At 44.7% G+C, this 24244-nt stretch overlaps 1 protein-coding gene across 1 annotated transcript in view; it reads left to right on the plus strand.

Annotated features, from left to right (window-relative positions):
* LOC110487634 (exostosin-1b-like) overlaps window positions 1-24244 on the plus strand; it is a 99322-nt gene that overhangs the window by 47030 nt on the left and 28048 nt on the right. The window contains exons 2-4 of the mRNA XM_036971037.2: window positions 16802-16895; window positions 18000-18107; window positions 18451-18570. Of these exons, the coding sequence (XP_036826932.1) occupies window positions 16802-16895; window positions 18000-18107; window positions 18451-18570 (322 nt within the window). The remainder of the gene's footprint in view (window positions 1-16801; window positions 16896-17999; window positions 18108-18450; window positions 18571-24244) is intronic.

Below are 24244 nucleotides of genomic sequence, written 5' to 3' on the forward strand. Positions count from 1 at the left end.
TGTTGTTTTGCCCATCTTAATCTTTTATTTTTATTGGCCAATCTGAGAGATGGCTTCTTTTTTTTTTTTTTGCAACTCCGTCTAGAAGGTCTGCAGTGTTTTGTGGGTACTATAAGCTGCCAGTTGAGGCATCGGTTTCTCAAACTAGACACTCTAATGTACTTGTCCTCTTGCTCAGTTGTGCACCGGGGCCTCCCACTATTCTATTCTGGTTAGAGCTAGTTTGTGCTGTTCTGTGAAGGGAGGAGTTCACAGTGTTGTACGAGATCTTCAGTTTCTTGGCAATTTCTCACATGGAATTCATTTCTCAGAACAAGAATAGACTAACTAGTTTCAGAAAAGTTATTTGTTTCTGGACATTTTGAGCCTGTAATCAATCCCACAAATGCTTTTTTATTTTTATTTGACCTTTTATTTAACTAGACAAATCGGTTCAGAACAAATTCTTATTTTCAATGACGGCCTAGGAACAGTGGCTTAACTGCCTGTTCAGGGGCAGAACGACAGATTTGTACCTTGTCAGCTCGGGGATTTGAACTTGCAACCTTCCGGTTACGAGTCCAACGCTCTAACCACTAGGCTACCCTGCCGCCCCGATGCTCCAGATACTCAACTAGTCACTTCGTGAGTGTTGGTGAGTGGCGCTGCTGCGCATCGTATCTCCAACGGTACGCTGGAGAGGCGCGTTGGGCATGGACAAGTTTTCATTGTTTTGGGCAGATTTTTGTTAAGCGTTATATATTGTTGCAGGTGTGCCTCTTGGCCAGTTTAGCTCAGACTGGGGCAGTTTTTTCTATCTTCCACCCTAATCCTGCCTAATGGGCGGGCCGACCCTGTTGACAGTGCAGTGCTGCTACAGTAACAGCCGTTGATGGATATCAGTTGAAACGTCCCTCGCCTGGAGCTGAGTGAGATCCACGTCCCTTTTGAGTTGTTAAAGGTGAATCTGTACTCCTCATTTGCCAGGTTAAGAGTTTGTCGTCGTTGGAATGCGAATGCCGCAGAAAAAAACGGAGCCTCACTTGAAACGAGCATTAATCATGTTCTTCTACTCCTTAGTGCCTACTCAAGAGGGGTGCAGAAAATACCTAAAGCGGCATAAAGTGGAAGGGAAATAGGCCTAGCAGCTACCCCAAGAGCTTTCTCAGCCTTTAATTAGGGCCTGTTTTTTTTCCTTTATGCTTCTGCTTTCTCCTGAGTCTACTTCTTGTGGTGTGTTAGATTTTTTTTTTTTGCAATTTGTTGCTAACTATAGGAGGATAGGAGTAATTATTATCTGATCGGGGATCGGGGCTCCAAATTGAGAATCCATCTTTTTCTTTCCTTCCAAGTCTCACCATGAAACTTTCCTCGGAGGAGTTTCCAACGCAAATATTCATGAAGGGACTAATGATCACTCTGACGCCTCAAAGACTAAAGCTTGATTCTGCCTTTTTCTGTGCAGGATTTCCCCATGACTCCATTGTCAGCTCAGCTACTCTGTGGAAAAAAAAGAAATACCCAGAGTCTCTAAATATAAATCTTTGACCTTTTATTTCCCCATATGTTGCATTGGAAATTATATATATATATGTGTGTTGGTTATATATATAAAAAAAATATCAATTTTTCCTTTTAAATCTTCCTTTTTTCAATTTAATTCTTAGTGCCGGTGGTGGTTTGTCTCTGCTATGTTGTCTTTTTATCCAAGCAGTAGGCAATGTGCATAGGCTTTCTTTAGAAAACCTACAATCATCATGGGGGGGGGGTACCTCGCTGTTTCTCCTGATTAGATATTTGTTTTTATGGCTCAGCGTATATTGCTAATCATGGCTGCTGGTTATTCTCAATGATAGCGAAGCAACATTAAAGCGCACATTGCGGTGTTACTGACCCAAGTGACCCATATGTGAAATGTGTCGTCTCTGGCTTGTATACTGGAAATCTCCAAGATGGAGGTACCCTTTTTCAAAGCTATGGCTTACAATGCCCGAGATGTACCATCTTGTATGAAGGTCTGAGGCAGTGGGTGTGACATCTGCACGTATTGTATTATACCAATGTTATGCATGTGTGCGGGGAACACTTCTTCAGCTTGAAAACCCTGGCAAGTCGATCGAGGCCCTGTCATGTTTGATTGCGAAGCCTGTAGAGAGGTCTGACAGTTGGAAGCTCCGGCTCGCATATGAGAAATGGCTGTCCAGAGGGCTCGGCTTTGAGCTCGCAGAGCGGGAGGGGGGCGTGCAGATCCTGTGAGCTCTAATTTTAAATGCGTTTAACCCAAGGTCAATCATAGAGAGGGGAAACGAGAGGGAGAGCGGGGGATCTAGATAGAAAGAGGGAGAAGAAGCCTTCTCGACACTGTAAATGGTTTCTTCAACTCCTTTGAACTGCTCCAGCTGAAGGGGAGTGCGTCAGCGTTGCACAGAGGGGCTCCCGGGACTTGCGCTGCCTTTTTCGATAGGAGCACTACTTAAAGTGGATGGTGCGAGCTCTCGCAGTGACGTTACTGATGATACCTTTTTAACCTGCCATTTTCATTGCCTATCATTAGCGTTTTAGCTGAAACTCTTACGATTTTACGAAAACCTGACAATGCTTAGTAGAAGACTCATTCTTGGATTTCTTTCCTTGGCATTTACCCATCCATCAAAGGTTCTGCTGTCATGTCACCATGGCTTGCTGTTCTCAGCCATCTGTCCACCTGGGTCACTTCCGTGTCAGTCGTTCTCACTGAGTTATCCTCGGACATCAGCGGCTGTGTTGAGTTGACTTTTTTGACTTCAAAGCCAAGTGAGTGAAAGCAGAGAGATGGGCCTGATAAGATGGCGTCAACAAAAGGAGGCCGGGCCCCAGTTATTTTCCTTAGCCTAATTGCCCTAAACTGCATCTGGGCCTCCAAGCACCATTTTCTCTTCACATTGCTTTATTGTTATGATTAGCATTACCATTAGCCGTTATTACAATGGTAATTACAGTCACTGTTGGAGCCGAAGCAGTTAGCCAGGCCTATTATGAGATGCAATGGTTTACTTGCTCTCTGAGTTGTTTCTCCAGCGGCTTGTGCTAACTTAGTCGACGGAAATTGCTGAACTCTTAGTCGGACACAGTTAATGCCTTGGTGAGGTTATGACTTTCAGAGGCAGATTTGTCTCGATTGTCAGAGGGGGGTTGGCTAACAATGGCGGCTCCTCAAACACCTCATTCGGGGGAATTACATGGTTGGATAGGAGTCGACAGCTCCTCACTGAGACGGATCAAAGCACTAGATTACTCTTCCACACCACAGTGAGGGGGAAAAGACTAGAATATGCATTCAAGATGAGTGTCTAAGATAGGACTGAGTGTGTGTGTGTGTGTACCCCACAAAGAGAAATCCATATGTAGCGTTTGAGAATATGCATGGGCTGCTTGCGAACAGAGATGGTCGCGGCGTAATTGCCACTATTAATGCTTCGTTCTCTCCCCCTTCCCTTAGACCATCTCTCTCTCTCTCTCTTTTCCCGACCAACTCACCTTCAGCGTCTCCCTTTCTGAAATGAAGAAGTTGGCATTCTTAGTGACTGAAGTCATGGCTCTCTGGCAACAATATCCCTCCGTTGTAGATTCAAAAGGTAAACTCTGCTTGATTGCACACTGCGTGGAAAAAAATACTCTGGTGTTCTGATTGAAAGGTGAAATGTGACACAGCCCCTGAAGGAGACTTTAGTCTGTCCAGTTACTGGGTTTAGGAGCCATGGTTCCCAGGAGGTTCCTATGCGACACCGCAACAGGAATAGACCCGGCTTCAGGAATTTTTTAATTACAATACGGTCATTTAGCTGGTGCTCTTATTCAAAGCGACTTACGGTTCAGGCACACATTCAGTAGTTGCGACCCATGCAAGAATCAAAGCCACAACTGTGATGGTGTTGTCACCATGCTCCAGTCATCTGTGCGATTGGAACCTAACCTCAGGAGTGTAGATTCATGTGACCAATAGATCCCAATCTATTACGGTCTCATGACCTCTGGCCTATTAGTTTAGTGCTTATCTGCTATATTTGATGGTCTATTGCATATTTAGTGCATATGTCAAACATCAGTTGTCCTCCCATCTCTTGCTTAATACTGATTTGACCCCTAGCCCTTACCCCCTATGCATTTTGGAAGATCTAAGAGGGATGCAATGTATGCACAAATTCCACCTAGCAGATCAGAGAGCAAAGAGTTATTACCATATTGCTTAGGCCTTCCTTTCCAATCCTCTTGGATCATAAGGGCTAGGAGTCGGAGTCGATTTGGGATGGGGCCGTCTGTCTCACGCTCCCTCTATCTGCAAGTGAGACAAAGTAAGCCGCTGTGGTCCATCAGAAACAGGTTGCTAGGAGACTACTTAGTCGTCTGTATTATTGACTTATGATTCCCCGCCCCCGTCTTCTCTCTTCAGCCTTAGCGGGTTCATCGCTGGAAGTCAAGGCTCGCATTCAAACTCACTTTCTCATTCAATTTTGAACCCATTCCTTCTCTATCCGATCCTTTTATTGGGATTTTACGATTTTAATCTACAGTCGGTTCAGTCTGAAATGCGCCCTCTTAATTATAACTTGGGTACAAAATGAAGCGTGACGAAGTTCAGTGATTTCTTGTTCTGAGTAGGTTTGTCTGACACAAGGTCGGACATACAGTTCTCCCGCTTCTTTAGTCTAGACTCCTGTAAAGAAGTCAAAGGGCTTCTATCTTTGGATAAGCTATTTCTTTGTGGTTTCTGTGTGGAAGGTGTTTCTCTTCAAATAATCTCTATTTTTCTAAGGTTTCTGCATGAAAGGTCTTTCTTTGTAGACTTGCTTTCTGGACTTTCACTGTAGTTTCTGCCTGTAAGCCTAGTTTTGGCAAGGTTGTTTTACTGCAATTTTGGCCTGTGTGCTGATGGATCTTTCACTCTAATCTCTTGAGTGTGAGGGAGATTCACTGTAGATTTAGCTACTTTGTGTTTGGGTTGTTCTGTTTTGGACTGTGGGTTTCTTGTATCTGTTGTCTCTCGTGTGACCCTCTCCTGGCCCTGTCTGTGAACAGCCCCTCTCCTCTGGGTCTCAGCCGCCCTGAGAACACAGCTGCAGCACGGCCGCTTCTCCCCCTGACCCCGCCGTCGAGTGCTCAGGAACAGCTGTTCCCCGTACAGCTCTCCTCGTCTCAGACGGCGCCACTACACCAGGGGCTGCTCACTGCTCTCACCTCGGGCTTAAAGGGGGGGGGAGAGATCTCACACACACACACACACACAGCCACAAAGCGAACAACACCGTTCCAAGACTACCACCACCCCCTGCCTTTTTGTTTTTTTGGGCTAGGGACCAGAGTGCTCTTTGACCCCACTGACTCGACCCTAGGTTCCACCCAGGCTTCAGCCCTAAGATGGGTCATATGAGACCAGACGGCTAGCCAGTCATATGACTAAGATGTGTTGGTTGTAGCCAAAGGCCACCTTCTCTAGTGGCATTAGTCACATCAACAGACGAGAAACAATGCACAGAAACAATGACTCCTTTCTCTTAGGGTTGAATCCTAAGTCCTAGCTTGAGGTCTGTGAGAATAACTCCAATTTTCCCACAAATCTCCTCAATGCATGATTCATTCAGACATATGTGAAAGTAAAGGGCTACGTGCTCACATTTTCACATCCGGATTAAGCCCTTTATAAAAACAGTGGGAGCATTTTGTATTGAATTAGATTTTTTTTCTGAATCATTTTTAATTGAACCATTGTCATACTGGCGTCTTTTCTCCCCTCGTTCTACGATTCATGTTGCTCCTGTGTCTTGGTACTTTGTAAGCCTCTCAACTGCACACCACACACACACACACGCACGCACACACACACCCCTTTTGATTCCTGGAGGCACTGCAAGTGAATGGGCCCTTCAAAACACCACACAGCCAGCCAGCACTCTGCTCTCATTCACCCTCACTCTGTCAGACATTATCCCTGTGCAGCTCTCCTCTGTCATACATTGTGAGGGTTTGCTGCTTCACCTTTGGATATGTCGGACTCACGCCGAGCATGATTGCTAGGGTTTGAGTGTAAGAGAGAGAGAGAACAGAATTATTTGTATTGGTGTGTGTTGAAGAGTGCTACTCTAAATACTACTGTTAAAATGTACTGTGACTGTTTATGCCAGGGAATCATATCCTGAAACCTTTAGCGATCAGCCACCCACCACATCCAAACTCCGACCCAGGCTATCTTTATTCATTCACCCATTTATCTTTTTATTTGGGAGTCTGTGTTTTATTGTACTTTATCTCATGCTGTGCTGTAACTGGGGGTGCATATGGCCCTGAGTGTGTGGTTTTAGCCTTTTAAAGGGAACTGTTATTTGAGTTAATTAGGTTTCCAGTCACCTTTCTTGAGGAGTGGAGCTAGAGGCAGATGGGACCAGGGCCATATGCACTGGGATTTTACTAGCTACCCATGTTCTGCACATGAGTTAGTGTGTGTGTGTGCGCATGTTTCCATATTTATATGGTTAGTGTGCTGCAGATAGAAGGCTAAATATGGCCTCTGCTATCTATTCCAGCAGCTCTGACAAATGTTTGAGTTTAAAAGGAGGCTGCAGCGATGCATGTGCTGTCTAAATCCAAGGCTGTCTCTCACGCTCTCTCACACGCACACGCACGCACACACGTATACTCACACACGGACGGCACGCACACATGCATGACACACAGCGTCATCGTGAGGGCCATCTGGAAGTGAAGTGCACTGCAGTATGAGACACAGCTGGTCTCCAGTGTGTATGCAGACGGTCTGGACCTCTGAGGTGTCTCAGGGCCCCAAACAGGGAGCAAATCGAAGTGACTAAAGTGGTTTGTATGTGTGTGTGTCAGACTACATGTGAACTGTCTTGGTGCTGTGTGACTATTGCGTGTGGCTGCGTGCATTGTTAGGCGCTAGCATTTTGCTGCACCCACTAGAACATCTGCTAAACTGTGTACGTGACCAATAAACTTTGATTTGAAGTGTGTGTTGGGGGAGTTGAGAGTCCCTCTAAAAGTTCCCCCTTATCCTCTGGAGGGAGAGATAGTCATTGGGGACTCTGAGCACTAGGCAGATACTAAATGTAACTGAAAAATTGCCTCAATCTGTTTGCTGTGGGAAACGGCTAGGGGGGGAAAAAAACGGAGAGAGCAAATTGAAAAAATTGCATTGGATAAAGCTGTCACAGTGAATTAGTATCTCTGCAGGAGGGACCCCTGTTATCGGTGTATTTGTAAAATATTCAGGCTTACGCATGTGACAGGGGAATGGTAGGCTAGGAGGAAATGCTGTGGGGAGGTATGAGGTATAAGTGGGAAACTGATGCATTTGGCTGTTTAGAAGTTAGCATGCCATACGGGCTGTGTCACTGACTTCACTACCTCCTAGCTACGCTTAAACATTCAAGGTTTCTTTTTATGGTAGCATAGCTAAGCTAGCTAAGACCTTGACGATACATTCCTGAGGTAGCTGTTTTGGTTTTGAGTCCTTGTTTGGCGTTACTCAGCCTTCAAGTCACAGCACGCTAATGCTAACTAGCTAGCCATCATCATTTGCAGATTGCTCAAGAAATCTTCCACTTTCTCTCTGGAGTACTGACAATAACCCAAACTTTATTACTTGTTTGCATAATAAAGACAATTATAATGTAAAATCAAAATGGGCTAATTGACATTTAGACAACTGACTTAAAAAAAAAATATATATATATATATATATTGGCTTTAGTTAGATGTGACTGATGGTCGGTTCTTAGGTGCAGTCCCTATAACTTGATGAACAAAGTGTCTTGCGTCTTCCTACATGCATAATAGGGGAGTTTTTTGTTGCCTATTTAGAAAGGGAGACCTCTGAAAGTCAGTTGCTAAGTAAAGAGTAAGACTTACTGGAGTCTGGACTGTAAGTGAGCGTAATCGGATTCCCCCATGTGTAGCCAGACCTCACGGCCGTCATGGGACCCTGCACACAGCCTGTGTGTTTGTTTGGGGAAGCGGACCTCAGGGTTACGTTATGCTAGGATGCTAATTGGAACTAGCATAAGCTGGATAATGAGGCCTAATTAGGGTAATGAATTAGTTGTGGAGGAGAGCGTGCTGGAGTGAGGAGGAGAGAACGCCGGACACACACCACATGGGCAGGGCGTCCAGCCGCGGGGATGATGAGTGGGGAGTACAGGGGGCAGTGCTGAGCTCTTCGTGCTTTTTGAGGTCTGTTCGGTTTCTGTTCATTTTTTTACATTTTAATTGCGGTTTTCGACTATTTGGGTTGAATGCTGTAACACAGAATAAAACAATTAATAAAAGTCCCATGATGGTAGTGACTGCTTATAACTTAACTATAATTTATTCACGTTGCTTTGATAAAATATTTCAGTTGTGTACATTACATTTGTTTTATTTGATGACTTGGATAAATAAAAAGTCATCTCATCTCTATAGAGCTGCTGCCTATGCTGTCTGACAAAATCCCTATTTTGTAGTTCAAGGTAAATAAGGCATACTTTTATGGCTGCTGAATACCAACGATCAATCACTTAGATCAAGTATTTTCAGGTAGAGATACCTCACAAAGCAACAGCTGCTCTCTACATCACCTCAACATCTCGCATTCTTCTCTCTCTGTAGCAGGCGTAAAAGAAACCGACCCGACTGGCGCAGCAGTCTAATGCACTGCATCTCAGTGCTAAAGGTGTCACCACAGACCCTAGTTCGATTCCAGGCTGTATCACAACCATCAGTGATTGGGGCGGCGAACAACAGGGCGGTGCACAATTGGCACAGCGTCGTTAGGGTTTGGCCGGGGTAGGCCGTCATTGTAAATAATGTATTCTTAACTGACTTGCCCAGTTAAATAAAGGATAAATAAAGAAAAAAGTGGATGCACAATGGATTATGGTCATTGTAGTTAATTACCACGTTTTATGCCCTAAACTATGTATAACATTGGCCTGTTGGAAACTACAACTCCCTACTACATCGCACAGTTCAGGCTGGATCTGATTGGTCTATAGAGAAACTATGCAATGTGCACACAGGCAGAGCTCACAGGAGAGAGAAAAAAAGCAACACAATGGAATTCAAATAATTGATCCGACTTGAGTCAGTTGTTTAAATACCCCAAAATAACCAACATTTTGGTTAAGCCCCAGCACTAACCAGGGTTGAGGGTTACGGGGACGTATGCGCATGCACACTCAAAAACACACACACTATTACAGCCACACGTATATGGACACCGATAATCGTTCTTATGCAGACACACACCAACATATGTCCCTGATATACAGCACACAAGTACACTGCCTGTCTTAATCAGTCACATCGGCCTCACTCACAGGCACTCACACCATATGTTCAGTCTTAATCACTCCTACACCTATAAGCCTGTATACTAATTAGCTTTCTCAAACATGCACACACGTTCTGACTGCATCACTCATTTGCCTTTTAATAATACACTATCGCGCGCGCTCTCTTTCGCTCGCTCGCGCGCACACACACACACACCTCCCACGGTCTCCAGGTCTGACCGGAGTTTACAGCTAGCTCCCAGGCCTGACGCACTATATCACAGTGGCCATAATCCTCCATTTTGCGGTGTTACTTCCATCCCCTCTCATTGTTACGATTAAGCCACACAGCTTCAGTCCTCACCGTCTTTGTGTCTTCAGACTGACAAAAAAATATCCCAGCCCCCTTCGGGCAATTCACGCGCACGCAGCGCATACACACACGGTAATTACACACGCAGCGCATACACACACACGGTAATTACACACGCAGCACACACACACACACACACACGGTAATTACACACGCAGCGCGCACACACACTGGGAGAGAGACTAGAGATCTCTTAGGCTAATGTGACAACAGCCTCATGAAAGTCCTTAATTGGATCCTTTTCTCGGTGTTTTTGGAGAACATCGATGTTTGCGGTTTTGTGTTTTCATCACTTTAGAACGAGCGGGCCCGGAGGGAGGGTTTGCTCTAGCTAGAGTCTGTCGGATACCCATACTGCTTCAGGCCTGACGGCAGTGCACCGCTGGCGTCTTGCCCAGGCAAGCCCCCCTCCCTGGCTAATGGAGGACTAAGGAAGGATCTTTGTTTCGGAAAGAGTTTCTTAAAAAAAAAAAAAAAAATGAACATATTTTTTTTTTTTTTTTTTTTTTTACTGTGGTGATTTATTTATTTTTTGTGCGTCTGGATTAAGTTCAGAACTCATGGAATTAAGTCACCCTACTAAGTGGAGGCACGAAACGGTGGTTGCCATGGCAACTGTTGAAAGTTGTTCTTGGTGGGTCCGCATGAGAGGGTCACCTAATTGCATCAGACCTGTGAAACACACACACACACACACACACACACACACACACACACACACACACAAATTATTTAATTAGGGCTTATTTTCAGTTCCTCTGATCTGAATCATATTTCCTCGGGATTGTGGGATGTTGGCTTTATTTACCAATGTTTTCACTCAAGGCACGACGCCCCTTACCAATAGCCTACTCATATGCTGCCCCGTTCTCTTTTTTTCTCCCTCTCTCATAGTCTTTCTCTTTATCTATCTCTCTTACACACACACACACACACACACACACAGCCTGTGGGCTCCTCTGTTCGCTCAGCAGTGGGTTTCCTCAGCAGCTCAAGGTCAGCAGGATGACAAAGCTCTGCTGCTGTTACAGAGGAAAAGGAAAATGGGATGGAGAAAGGAGAGTGGGCTCTACTGTACCCCTCAGCCAGTGACCAGTGACCCTGCTAAGTGCCCCAGCAAGCCGGCTGAAGGGGCAAGCAGTGGATAAGTCGGGTCTGGGCCACTCCTCTCTGGCTTTCACGGAGACGTGATAGAAGAGATGGAGGGTAGAACCCCACAAGATGCAGAGCTGTACAAGACGTGAATAAATTGTCACCTTGAGAAAGAGATTATATATCATCTCTATATATAATCTCTCTCTCAAGGTGACAATTTATTCACTTCTTGTACAGCTCTGCATCTTGTGGAATCTACACCATTATCTGCAGACATGGACCCATCAGTCAGTTGTCATAATCTGACACTAGCTGTCATTACTGTTTAGGACATTATTATAACAGTGTTGGGCAGTCCTTGCTTCTGGATGCTGATCCTTGATCAGTTTTGTGTTAAATTCACCTTACTGGTTATTAAATTTAACTAATGTAAAACTGGTGACCCCCAAGCTGATCCTAGATCTGTATCTACAACCAACTTGTACCTGTAGCATTCAAACCTCTGTCGTTAAGAGGCACCAGAGCCAGTTGCCTGCCTGTCTGGCTGCAGATCTGTCTTATCTAGCTGGATCTCTGTGTCTAGTATTTTATTAGGATCACCATTTGGCTCCAGCTGCAGCTCCTCTTCCTGGGGTTTACATAAAACATGACATTACACATAGCGTTGAGGCCGTGGCTAAGGGATAAAGAGATTGTGCCCGCACCCTTCCCCCGCCCGCTCCTCCGGAAAACTTTCTTCAAGCCAGTCACTGGGACGGCATTCCAACTTGGAATGGGGGGAGGTTTTAATGGGTGGAATAGTAGAGAACAATTTGAGGTTTACTCAGTACCAGTGCAAATACCATGGTACTGCTATATCGACACTCAATCATTATGGTACTTTTTAATGGTAAGTTTACGAACATATATTATGTACTGTAAATATAATTGAAGCTTGTATCTCATTTATTGTAAATTGTGAAATAAGAAAATACTATTAGTATTTACCTGGCTAAAAGAGAAGGAATATCATCTATTGTTTACAGGAAACTCATTCAACAATTGTAGATTAACTTGTGTGGCGAAAGGACTGATGGGTTGAAATATACTTCTCCCGTGTGCAAAGAAACTCCAGGGTTGATATTAATTAACAATCATTTTGACCAGAATGCACCATCGAGAGCATTCTGACCGGTTGCATTACTGCCTGGTATGGCAACAGCTCAGCATCTGACCGTAAGGCGCTATAGAGGGTCGTCACTGGGGTAAAGCTTCCTGCCATCCAGGACCTCTGTACTAGGCTGTGTCAGAGGAAGGCCCAAACAATTGTCAGGCTCCAGCCATCCTAGTCATAGGCTGTTCCCTCTGCTACCGCACGGCAAACTCTACCGGAGCACCAAGTCTATGTCCAAGAAGCTTCTAAACAGCTTCTACCCTGAAGCTGAGACTCCTGAACATCTAATCAAATGGCTACCCAGACTATTTGCATTCCCCCCCCTCTTTTACACCGCTGCTACTCTGTTATCTATGCATAGTCACTTGAATAACTCTACCTACATGGACAGATTACCTCGACAAACCGGTGCCCCTGCACATTAACTCTGTGCTGGTACCCCCTGTATATAGTCTCGCTATTGTTTATTATACTGCTGCTCTTTAATTACTTGTTCCTTTCATTTCTTATTCGTATTTTTTAAACTGCATTGTTGGTTAGGGGCTTGTAGGTAAGCAACCTGTGAACCTGTTGTATTCGACACATGACTCAAATTTGATTTTGAAATAGCCCTTACACTACAAATTTACAGTAGTGAGTGCATACATTTTCATACTATCTTCGTACCGGACCCCCGTGGTAGTCGAACCCACAACCCTGTACAATGCTCTACCACCTGAGCAACACGAGAGTCTCGCCACGATATCAGCATATATGGCACCAGGGCGATACACCGCTGCTTAGAACGTTGGGCTGGCCAGAGGTGGAACGTAGCAAAACACAGATACCAGTCCCGTGTAGCTCAGTTGGTAGAGCACAGGGGGTCCCGTGTCTAATAATGTCACTGAGTGCCTACGGATACAAACAGGCAGTCTGGCGATTTTGTTTTCTTCCATGTTCTTCTTAGCTGCTGAGTTACATGCAGCCAAATTCGGATACACAACTCTGTATCCGTAGCCACTCAGTAAAAACATTAGACAATTCCAGCTGAAGGACAGAACCACATAAAAATGAAATCGTACGTAACATTTAAGAGACGGGTACAGAACTACATACAGTGCATGTAAAATAGAAGGCACACTTTCACATTCTTATGAGTACATCGATGCGTGGATTACTAACGGCTACACCGCAAATCGTCAATTTTTGTGAGTTGTTTACTGTTACAATTGCAGGTCCTGCTCCTAATCTCTAAGAACCAATTTGTTCTGTGAACACGAGCGACAATCTCACATTAGGAATCACCTGTGTCCTTGGTTCTCCCGTGTTTTGACGTCCGTACTATTCATAACAATAATAATGTGATTCTTAGATGCGACTGAATGGAAACGACAATGGAAATGCAACCTTTACTCCAGCTAAGGCTTCAACCACAGTTTTCACCCTAGCGAGCGTGCCATTTCAGCTCATAAATTAGCTATAGACGGAGTTTCCTCCGCACTAAGTCTTCAATTGAATCCTTCACTTCAACAACCGTGTTGGGAGTTTTTCTCCGGCTAGAAATTCAATTTAATCCTTCACTTTTAGCTACGTGCGTGGACTTTTTTTTTTATAGATCCATCACTCCATTCAACAAATTGAAATGCATAGAAATGAACTAAAACCAAACAGTCGCTGTTTTAGTTTACTGACCAACATCTGTAAGCTAAAACCAGACTATCATATCTATGGTGCAGTGCATCCCTTACTCTGAGGCTTTGCTTTACAAATGCTTTCTCTGAGCAGGCTCTGATATCCCGATGCCAAGGGCACACCTTATCTTTAACCCAAAAACCAGATGTGCTCGGGAGAGAGACGCTACAGCTATTTAGGTCAGAGTTTGTCTCATTGATATTTTCTGGCATTAAGGCAGAGAGGGGCGGGGGGAGGCAGCACTGTACAGGGAGACAGCTGGTGCAGAAATATGTGTGCGGTCCCGTCTGTCTCCATCGGCAGGTGATGGAATGCCAATGCTTGGGTGTGCAGCTGTCGTCCGCTACTCAGCTCCTGGCCACCGAGGTGTGTGTGTGTGTGATGCATGTTATGTGCTAATAACTATGTTATATATGGGAGTTTCAGCACTGACTAGTGCGGTGCGCTGGCTAATTAGTTATTGGCTTGTGTGTGTGGGCGAGAGTGAATGGCTGTGTGTGCATGTGCTTTGAATCCCAGCAGTAGACTTGCCCTGGCTGTTGCCCTCTGCATCTTAGGTGAGCCTATATGTGATGTGAACACACACACACACACACACACACACTTCTGTTAGTGTCAGTAAATGGCCATCCCACTGCATACTGGGTGTTTCCACTCTCATGCCATTATGAATGGGGTGAGGGATAGAGAGAATGACTGGGTCCCTTCACCCCATCTAGACCGTGCTAAATGAGAAATGATTTTCTGCCTCTCCACTCTTTTAACCTCCTAAACCCGAAGGACTTGTCTTTAGACCGCTCACACTCCCTCGCAAGTTCTGCAGTAGTAGCGGCAGGTAGCCTAGTGGTTAGAGCGTTGGGCCAGTGAACGAAAGGTTGCAGGTTCGAATCCCCGCGCTGACGAGGTTAAAAATCTGTCGTTCTGCCCTTGAACAAGGAGGTTAACCCACCATTCCTAGGCCGTCATTGTAAATAAGAATTTGTTTTTAAACTGACTTGCCTGGTTAAATAAATAATGGGAGGGAGAGAGGAAGGAGAAAGGGAATAGAGGAGAGTTGAAAAGCACTTTGTGACAACCGATGACGAGAAAGGGGCTTTTATAAATGTGATTTAAGAGAAAATGGGACAAAGGCAATGGGAGAATCTCAAATGCATTTCCTTGATCCCACACATCCTCTTCTCTCCCCACCTCTTTCTCAAAACCAATTGGATGAGAAGGCCAGAGTGGAGGGACCTCCTGACCTTCTCATCCAATGGGTTTTGGGAAAGAGGCGAGGAGAGAAGGGGAATCAAGGAAATGCAATTGAGATACTCCCGATGACAGGAGAGGGAGAAGAGAGTCTTTCTCCTGGGCCTAGTAGAGGTTAAATCCCCAGTAAACTGCTGTCTGTGTGAAATAGGAAAACATCTTCATATTATCCTCCCATCTGTGTACCTACTCTCTCTGCCACCCTGAGTGTGTGAATTCACTCGGGTGTGTACACACCGCTCCTGCTCTCTGGAGCACACATGCATACACACACACACACACATTAAGCAGACACCGCAGCAGAAGCTTGCCTCTTGGTAGCAGGTGTCAGTCAGCTCATTACCCCTGGCAGGGTTGATCATTCTGTTAGAATAGCAATAAGGCACACTTCACTGGAGAGGAGTGGGATGGAGGGAGCAAGCGGGAGATGAGGAATGGCACTGCAGTGAGAAACCCTAGGAAAATGTGTGTTGGTAATGGAGAGATGTCTGTCCGTACCTGTATATGATTGATGGAGCTGAGGGACTTGCTGTATACTGGGGTGTGTGATCTTTTCTGTCAGTTTATTCAGTTCAGTACGGTGAGCTTAGCTCGTCCTGTGTAGACAAAGTATTCACATCCCACAACATTTTGTTGTTAAAGCCTGAATTTAAAATGTATTAAATGTAGCTTTTTTTGTGTGTCACTGGCCTAAACACTACACCCCAGGTCAAAGTGGAATGTTTTTTTTATATTTATTTTATTTTTTTATACAAATTAATAATTAAAAAAATGCAACTGATGTCTTCAGTCAATCAGTATTCAACCCCTTTTAAGGCAAGCCTAAATAAGTTCAGGAGTAAACATTTCCTTAGAGTCAATCCATGCAACTTGTGACTTGCTGTGTGCAATTGGGTTTAACAATGGTTGTTGAATGTCTACCTCATCTCCTGTGTCCCCCACAATTATCTGTGAGGTCCCTCAGTCGAGCAGATCATTTCAAACACAGATTCAACCACAGTCCAGGGAGGTTTTCCAATGCCTCACAAAGAAGGGCACCTATTGGTAGCTATGTAAAAAAATGACATTGAATATCTCTTTGAGCATGCTGAAGTTATTAAATTACACTTTGGAGGGTGTATCAATACATCCAGTCACTACAAAGGTACAGGCGTCCTTCCTAACTCAGTTTCCGGAGTAAGGAAGGAAATCACTCAGATTTCCTCATGAGGCCAATGGTGGCTTTAAAACAGTTAAGAGTTTAATGGCTGTGATAGGAGACAACTAAGGATGACTGAACATTGTAGTTACCCCACAATACTAACCTAATTGACAGAGGGAAAAGAAGGAAGCCTGTACAGAATAAAAACATCCTGTTTGCAACAAGACACTAAAGTAATTCTGCAAAAATCTGGCAAAGGAATTAACTTTTTGTCCTGAATACAATGTGTTATGTTTGGGGCAAATCCAATACAACACATTACTGAGTACCACTGTCCATATTTTCAAGCATAGTGGTGGCTGCATCATGTTATGGGTATACTTATCATTAAGGACTAGAGTTGTTCATGATAAAAATGTAAAGGAATGTAGCTAAGTACAGGTAGCAGGACAATAACATAAAACACAAGGCCAAATCTACACTGGAGTTGCTTACCAAGACAACAGTGAATGTTCCTGAGTGGCCGAGTTATAGTTTTGACTTAAATCTACTTCCAAGTCTATGGCAAGACCTGAAAAAGGGTGTCTAGCAATGATCAACAACCAATTTGACAGGGCTTGAAGAATTTTTAAAAGAATAATGGACGCCCAATCCATGTGTGGAAATCTCATAGTCAAGGGGTATGAATACTTTCTGAAGGCACTGTATGTTTGGTCCTGACTGTGTACGACAATAGGAGATAAACCTGACAGACTCTACTTTGTGTGTGTGTGTGATGTACCGTACTGACCGTGTGTGACGTGTACTGACCATGTATGTTTTGTGTTTCTGCACAGATACGACTACAGAGAGATGCTACACAACTCCACTTTCTGCCTGGTGCCCCGGGGCAGACGCCTGGGATCCTTTCGCTTCCTGGAGGCGCTGCAAGTGAGTGGGCCCACACACACACACAGATTGACTCTACGATACTTGGAGGCACTGCAGTTCAGTGGGCTTCGACCAACACACACCTTTTTTTAATATCCCAGCACCTGTGCTGTTGGGCTGGGAATGGACAGGGACGATATATCATCATCACGATACATACACTACTGTTCAAAACGTTTGGGGTCACTTAGAAATGTCCTTGTTTTTAAAAGAAAAGATCATTCTATGTCCATTTTTAAATTAACATCAAATTTATCAGAAATACAGTGTATACATTGCAACTGACTATTGTAGCTGGAAACGGCTGATTTTTGTTTTAAAGGGAATATATAGGCGCACAGATCAGTAACCATTGCTCTTGTGTTCCAATGGCACGTTGTGTTAGCTAAGTTCCTCTGTCCAGTGAAAGCTAGCATCCCAGAATCGCCTCTTCACTGTTAAAGTTGAGACTGGCGTTTTGCCGATGTGCCACTCAGGAGACCAACTTTCTTTTTTTTTTTTTTTTTGCACTGCAAGTGCATTTTACTCCCACCCACCCACTCCATTTCATCTCCTCCCCGTATCACAGAACCCTTACACTCTCTTATATTCTCTTATATTCACACTTCATTACCACACTTGTAAGTGCACACGTACTCCCACTCCAAACGTCTCCTCAAAGTATTGGCCAACCACAGAACACTCACACAGAACACTCACACACTCATAACTGCTCCTATACCACATGTTTACCACACACTTTTAAGCACACTTCCTCCCGCTCCATATGCACTTTCCATACACCACTCAACTGCTACACACTTTTGCCCTTCAGTCTCACCCTACAGCTGCATGCTGCGTAACCTTTACCTCACACCTGTCGCACACTTCCTCACTGAGTGCACTTACTCCCACCTCCAACTCTATCTACTATCACGCTCTGAAGTGCTCTGTCATCACCCCTAATATTGGTGCACACTTCTCCACAGAAAGTATACACCCTCTCCTCTCTCCTACGCGTTCACTGACTCACCACTGAGGCTGGCTCTCCACTCTTCTAGAAAGGAGACGGTGTGTGAGAGAGAACACTTTTGAAAGCCCTGTCTTGTGTATCTCTGTCTTTAGGCAGCCTGTGTGCCTGTGATGCTGAGTAACGGCTGGGAGCTGCCCTTCTCTGAGATCATCAACTGGAACACGGCGGCCGTCATCGGGGACGAGAGGCTCCTGTTGCAGGTACGACACACACACACACACGGCACGTTGGTTCTCCCTGTTTGTTAACTGATTGATGACTGTCATTGATTGGTCAGAGAGTCCACTCACTGGGTCTCTCGGACCAGGGTTTGGGGTCATTAAAGGCACACATGAAACGGGCATTTTGTTATTGGACAAGATCAGTTGGCCCCTCCCTGTTTCCTCCCTCGACCCCCCCCCCCCCCCCCCCCCCCCCCCCCCCCCGCTGACTGATTGACCATGGTGCGTTGTCTTACTACATCGCTACACCCCCCCCCCCCCATCCTCTTCCTGCCGTCATCCCCCCTCTCTCTCTAACCGTGTCCCCCTTCCTCACATCCAGATCCCATCCACGGTGCGCTCCATCCATCAGGATAAGATCCTAGCTCTGAGGCAGCAGACCCAGTTCCTTTGGGAGGCCTACTTCTCCTCTGTGGAGAAGATTGTGCTGACCACTCTGGAGGTGAGAGACAGACACATGCGCACACACACCATAAAACACTGAAAGACAGACATACAGAACAACAGACACACACATGTATAACCAGTTGCGATTTTAGCATGTAAATCTTGGTGGGGCAATCCCGCAAAATTATTTTAGATACATGCCAGCAAAGCCACTACACAACACTAAACAATACATTAATTGCACTATAACGGTGACAAATGGTACCCACAAACTGTTAGGACCTACATAAAGCTGTCCCAACAGCAGAGCTTTCTTTTCAGCACCATGGAGTGATTCCTTACCACTGCTACACCTTGTTATCAGAGGCGCCTTGTCTGACAGCGAAACAGTTCATTCAGCCTCATTTACTGGCTTTTTAAAAAACATAGCTGATATGGCTGACTTGCTTAAACCAATGTGGTTTCAACTGATAATTGAGATGTGCAAACTATGGCATAAGAGAACAACGGGCAGATAAGAGGCAGTCCGTCATTTCGATTAAGCCTTAATGAGCGAGCCAGGACGGATGTATTCAATATAACTATTTGTTCAGCACTTTTGAAATGTACAGCGACATAATTCACAACTTGGTCCGTTCTTACAGTATTCTTCCTGTACACCAAGTCAGAACCGTAGGATAGATGAAGGGGGCATATAAGCAGACAATGAAAGCTCTTATAATATTTGATGATTACATTTCTCTAAAACAGGCTATAGACTACATGTGCACCACCAAGTCAGAACTGTAGGCTAAGTTATGGAGGGGAAAGGGACCAAATAATTAGGGTGAGGCACATGCTACTATCAACTTACTACACAACATACACTTAGTATTACTTTAGCTACAGCATACATATTTCCCTGGCATATTACATAATTTATGCAGCAGCATACAAGACATTTTTGGACTCCCCTTGTGCTGTGCTCACTTGAACAGGAAGGTGGTGCGGCGGTCCTTTGTGGGCAAATTTTGTCATCAAACTTTGTCATCAGTCTGGCATTGTTTGGCTTTATGGTGCTTTCAAAGGGGGGGGGGGACACGAGGTCGAATCATGACTTCAGTGATCTTCAGGTTGGAGCTCTAGAAAGAGGCCTGAGTGGTGTTTTTTTGCCTGAGTTCCCAGTTGTCTTGAACTCACTGAAGTCTGAGATTTCCCAGTTCTGAGTTTCCAGTTGTTTTGAACACGGCAGAAATCATGCTGGATTGACAGCATAGCTAATGTATTCAACCTTTTCTGGCCCATAGTGTTGCATATGAATTTTTATCCTTTTAAGTTTGGAGAAGAGACCCTTAAACCCAGACTTGGACCACATACACTCTCCACTGAATAGCAGGCTAGGGATTTCTTTGCAAAGCTTGCAGTTAGCCACTGATTCCTTCCAAACCACTCATTGTTGAATTTACGATTTCCAACTTGTTGTGTAATATTTGTCCAATGGCAGATGAGCACCGATATGTTTTATCTATAATTTATCTTCGTATGACAAGGGTTGAAAAATATTTGCCAGTAGATTGTTGACTTGATTTGTGATGACTGCTTGCTAGCTAAGATTTTTAAAGTATGATGCTGATTTGATCAGTCCAATCAAATCTACAGTAAATATAACGTCAGTGTTTGTGTGTGTGTAAGTGTGTGTGTGCACACACACACACACATCAAATCAAATGTATTTATATAGCCCTTCGTACATCAGCTGATATCTCAAAGTGCTGTACAGAAACCCAGCCTAAAACCCCAAACAGCAATAATCGGTATCAGCGTTGTACCAGTCAAAAGTTTGGACACACCTACTCATTCCAGGGTTTTTCTTTATTTTTACTATTTTCTACATTGTAGAATAATAGCGAATACATAAACTATGAAATAACACATGTGGAATCATGTAGTAACCAAAAAGTGGTAAATCGATTTTAGATTCTACAAAGTAGCCACCCTTTGCCTTTGACAGCTTTGCGCACAAAGTATTTGGCTGTAATTGTAATGTTGCAGGCTGGCCAACCATCCTCCTGGAGATTCCAGGAGAGCTTCTGGGTGTGCAGGCTTTTGCTCCAGCCATGCTCAAACAAACCACATAAAATCAGCTGCTTAACAGTATCTTGATAAAGCAGAAAGGGGGATTCCTAGTCAGTTGTGCAACTGAATGCATTCAACTGAAATGTGTATTCCGCATTTAACCCAACCCCTCTAAATCAGAGAGGTGCGCGGGGCTGCCATAATAGTCTTCGGCGCCTGACCGGGTGTGTTTGAGCAGGGCTGGAATAAAAGCCTGCAAACCCAGTAGCTCCAGATGGAGGGTTGACAGACCATGTTTTATACAGTAGCCTATCAGTGCAGTATTTTACTTGGGGGGGTTTAATGGCAGGAGATATAATACATGAGATTAGAGACCAGCAGCCTTCTATCGTCAATACCAATGATTTAATAATGGTTATTTTGTGAAGTGGTTCCTTGCAGCATACAACACAATTTGTCACCTTTTTGACCCATGGTGTTAGACTTATTTTTTTTTTTTGGGGGGGGGGGGGGGGACAAGTAACTTGTGCTTTCGGACAAGTAAAACGTCTGTCCGACTTGGGAAAGGACAAGTGGCTAAAAAAGCGAATGTCAAGCGCTGCTTTCTTTCTCCGTCACCTCTATCAATATCTCTCTTCTTCTTCTCTCTTAGCCTCACTGCAATCTCTCGGTTTATTCCCAAGTCTCTGTCTCATGCTAGACTTACCTTATGCCAGCCAGCCTTGCACACAGACCCCTCACACTACAGTTTCAAATGGGTCCCCCTTACCACTCTGAGCACAAGATGTTGGCACACACAAATGCACTCAGCTCCTTGCTCTTCTTTTTTTTCATCTCCATCCAGTATTTTCCACAACTAGTCAAATGTATTCCACCCATCTGACTTAACCTCCTGAGCAACCAGTAAACATTCCATGCATCCATTTTGCTGTTACGGTGTTAGGAGTGCATGCGATGCATACATGTGTCACGTAAAGAGAGCAAGGGTTGAGGAAATAGGGAATGTTTTTCCTAAACAAATGAGGGATTTCAGTAAGAGAGCATTTCAGTCAGAAATGGCTGTAGTTTCGTTGCAGCTTCAGCAACACGGAAAGCACGAGAAACACTATTCTGTAGTGATCGCTGCAGCAGGGAGGAGAGGGAGACGATGGGTGCTAGTCCCACAGTCACTCGCTGTCTTTTTTTTTTACACAGCCCAGCAAGTCTGAGCCCGGCCTGGCAAAGTCAAATCAATTTGTGGTCGGACTCCCTCTCGTCATTTGTGTGTCCTAATTATTTTGTCAAACAGGGAGCTTAAAGCATCAGACAAGCTCCGTGCATATAGATTATTTGATTAAAACACATAGGATGAGTCTGTATAGATGGAAAAATATACTCTTTTTTTTTGTCGGACAGCCCTAATGTCTTTTCAACGTCTTTTCAATGCTCATAGTTCACAGTGTACACAATGGCATTGCACCAATCTCAAATGTATCCATTTTCTACACAGCCTTGGCACTAAACCAACCGCTTGCCCCACAATCTCACCCATATCTCCATTCTGGGGATTCATGCTAGCCTCCCACCAACCTGGTGGATATCTCTAGTCTGTCCCGCCAATCACCTTTTATCTCTACTAGTCTCAACCAGGGTTCGCTGCTATCTCTCACACACACACACACACACACACACACACACACACACACGTCTCCATACGTCTCAGTGTCTGGGCCCCGGCTTGGCGGTGATACCCAGACCTAACTGTGCTGAGGGGGGATTGTAACACGGCACAGCCCGGTGACTTAGCCGTGTTGTTTTATGTGGCGAATGTGTTCAAGTTAGAAATGAGGGCTAAACGGGTAAGCCAGAGCTAAAAGAGTAAGAGAGATTTGGTGGGGGGTTAGAGGGGTGACATATGTAAATGGCGTTGCCTTGGCAGCCCCGAGATAACGAGTGCCATGGTTTATTCATTCGGCGGTGTCTCACTCTCAGCTGCAGATCTAGGCCGATATACACACACACACACACACACCCATCTCTCTCGACAGATTTAATCTCCTCACATACACTCACTCCCTGTCATCCTCTCCCGACTTCACACACAAACCAGCGTCTGTGTGTGGCGGGCGGCTCATTTGGCAAGTGAGTAAACAAGCGAGAGAACAAGCCCAACCAATCAAGTTGCGTTTCCTGTCAGAACGTTGAGATTGTTTCGACCAATCACAAAGCCAATGGAGCCTTCCCTGTTTCCGCCACATCCCGGCACACCTATTAAACGCACCTGTTAAATGAAATTAGTGTTTCCAAAAGAGAGTGGATTCATGTATCATCCTCCTAATTTGCTAATTGTAGCTGTTGGGAGGCTACATTGTGTCGTCATCATGCTCGGCCATGACTCTCAAGGGGAAGGATTTCAACCATGCAAGAAAAATAGCCCCCCCCCCCCCATAAGGTGTTAAGGCCCCAGTTTTAAGTTCGTGACAGCATTTTATTGAGAGGCTTAAAGATTCCAAGTTAATCTGTTGGGTGGAGGTAAATTCTTATCGACTGCCCTGAGGAGCCGTAGCAGCGGAAAACTGCCTCTGTCGTTTCTTTCCCCCCGCCTTCGCAGATTCATTTTTATCGCTTTGTCAATATTATTACAGTATTGCACACAGCCGTGATTGCATGGATCTCCAATTACTCAAGCAAAAAGCAAAGTGACCTTTTAAAAAAAACAACAAAAAAACAGATTGAACAACATCCCATGGATCGGTGGGGTCTGTGAGGGGACACACTTTAAAACACACACTTTCTGTCTTCATGTTTGTATACCGTTGTATTTAACATTTGTGTGACTGTCGTCGTCTATCAGTGCTTTGTTACTTGTCGTGTTTTATTTTTGTGGACCCCAGGAAGAGTAGCTGCTGCTACTGCAGAAGCATACGGGGATCCTAACAAACCAACAAAGACCCCTCCAGCGGTATTATTACTTCCCGTCTCGAGTCGCCCCTGTCGCTTTCTATCTACAACCACCCGAGACGTTTCACATTGTTGCCAAGCCAACGGCCAAGTCACCCCGCCGCCTAGTCCACCACCATAGGATTCGATAGAGAGCCATAAAACACGGCGGCAAACCTATCTGTTTTTACGGAAAGCAATTTAGCCCTTGCTCAAGGGCACAGTGGTAATATCTCTTTCTTGCGTGCCTCAATAACACAGCAGAAGCAAATTGCATCTCCCCCCTCAGAGAAAGCAACGGGGAAATGGCCCGTCCAGTATTGGTGTTTGGATGTGAGTGACTGGTCTATTTGTGTAGGGAATGAATGAGTGGACTCCTCATTGGAGCGACTGGTGTTTTCACTAAAGCATCACTGGTTTGTTCGGGTGTGTGAAGTATGTTTTGGGCATAGCTTCTATTTGAGTGACTGACGGGTGTCCGTACTCGTACTGTATCACAGATACAGTGCCTTGCGAAAGTATTCGGCCCCCTTGAACTTTGCGACATTTCAGGCTTCAAACATAAAGATATAAAACTGTATTTTTTTGAGAAGAATCAACAACAAGTGGGACACAATCATGAAGTGGAACGACATTTATTGGATATTTCAAACTTTTTTAACAAATCAAAAACTGAAAAATTGGGCGTGCAAAATTATTCAGTCCCCTTAAGTTAATACTTTGTAGCGCCACCTTTTGCTGCGATTACAGCTGTA

Source organism: Oncorhynchus mykiss, chromosome 30 (genome assembly GCF_057628025.1).
Source record: "Oncorhynchus mykiss isolate SJ-2025 chromosome 30, ASM5762802v1, whole genome shotgun sequence".
Classification (NCBI taxonomy): domain Eukaryota; kingdom Metazoa; phylum Chordata; class Actinopteri; order Salmoniformes; family Salmonidae; genus Oncorhynchus; species Oncorhynchus mykiss.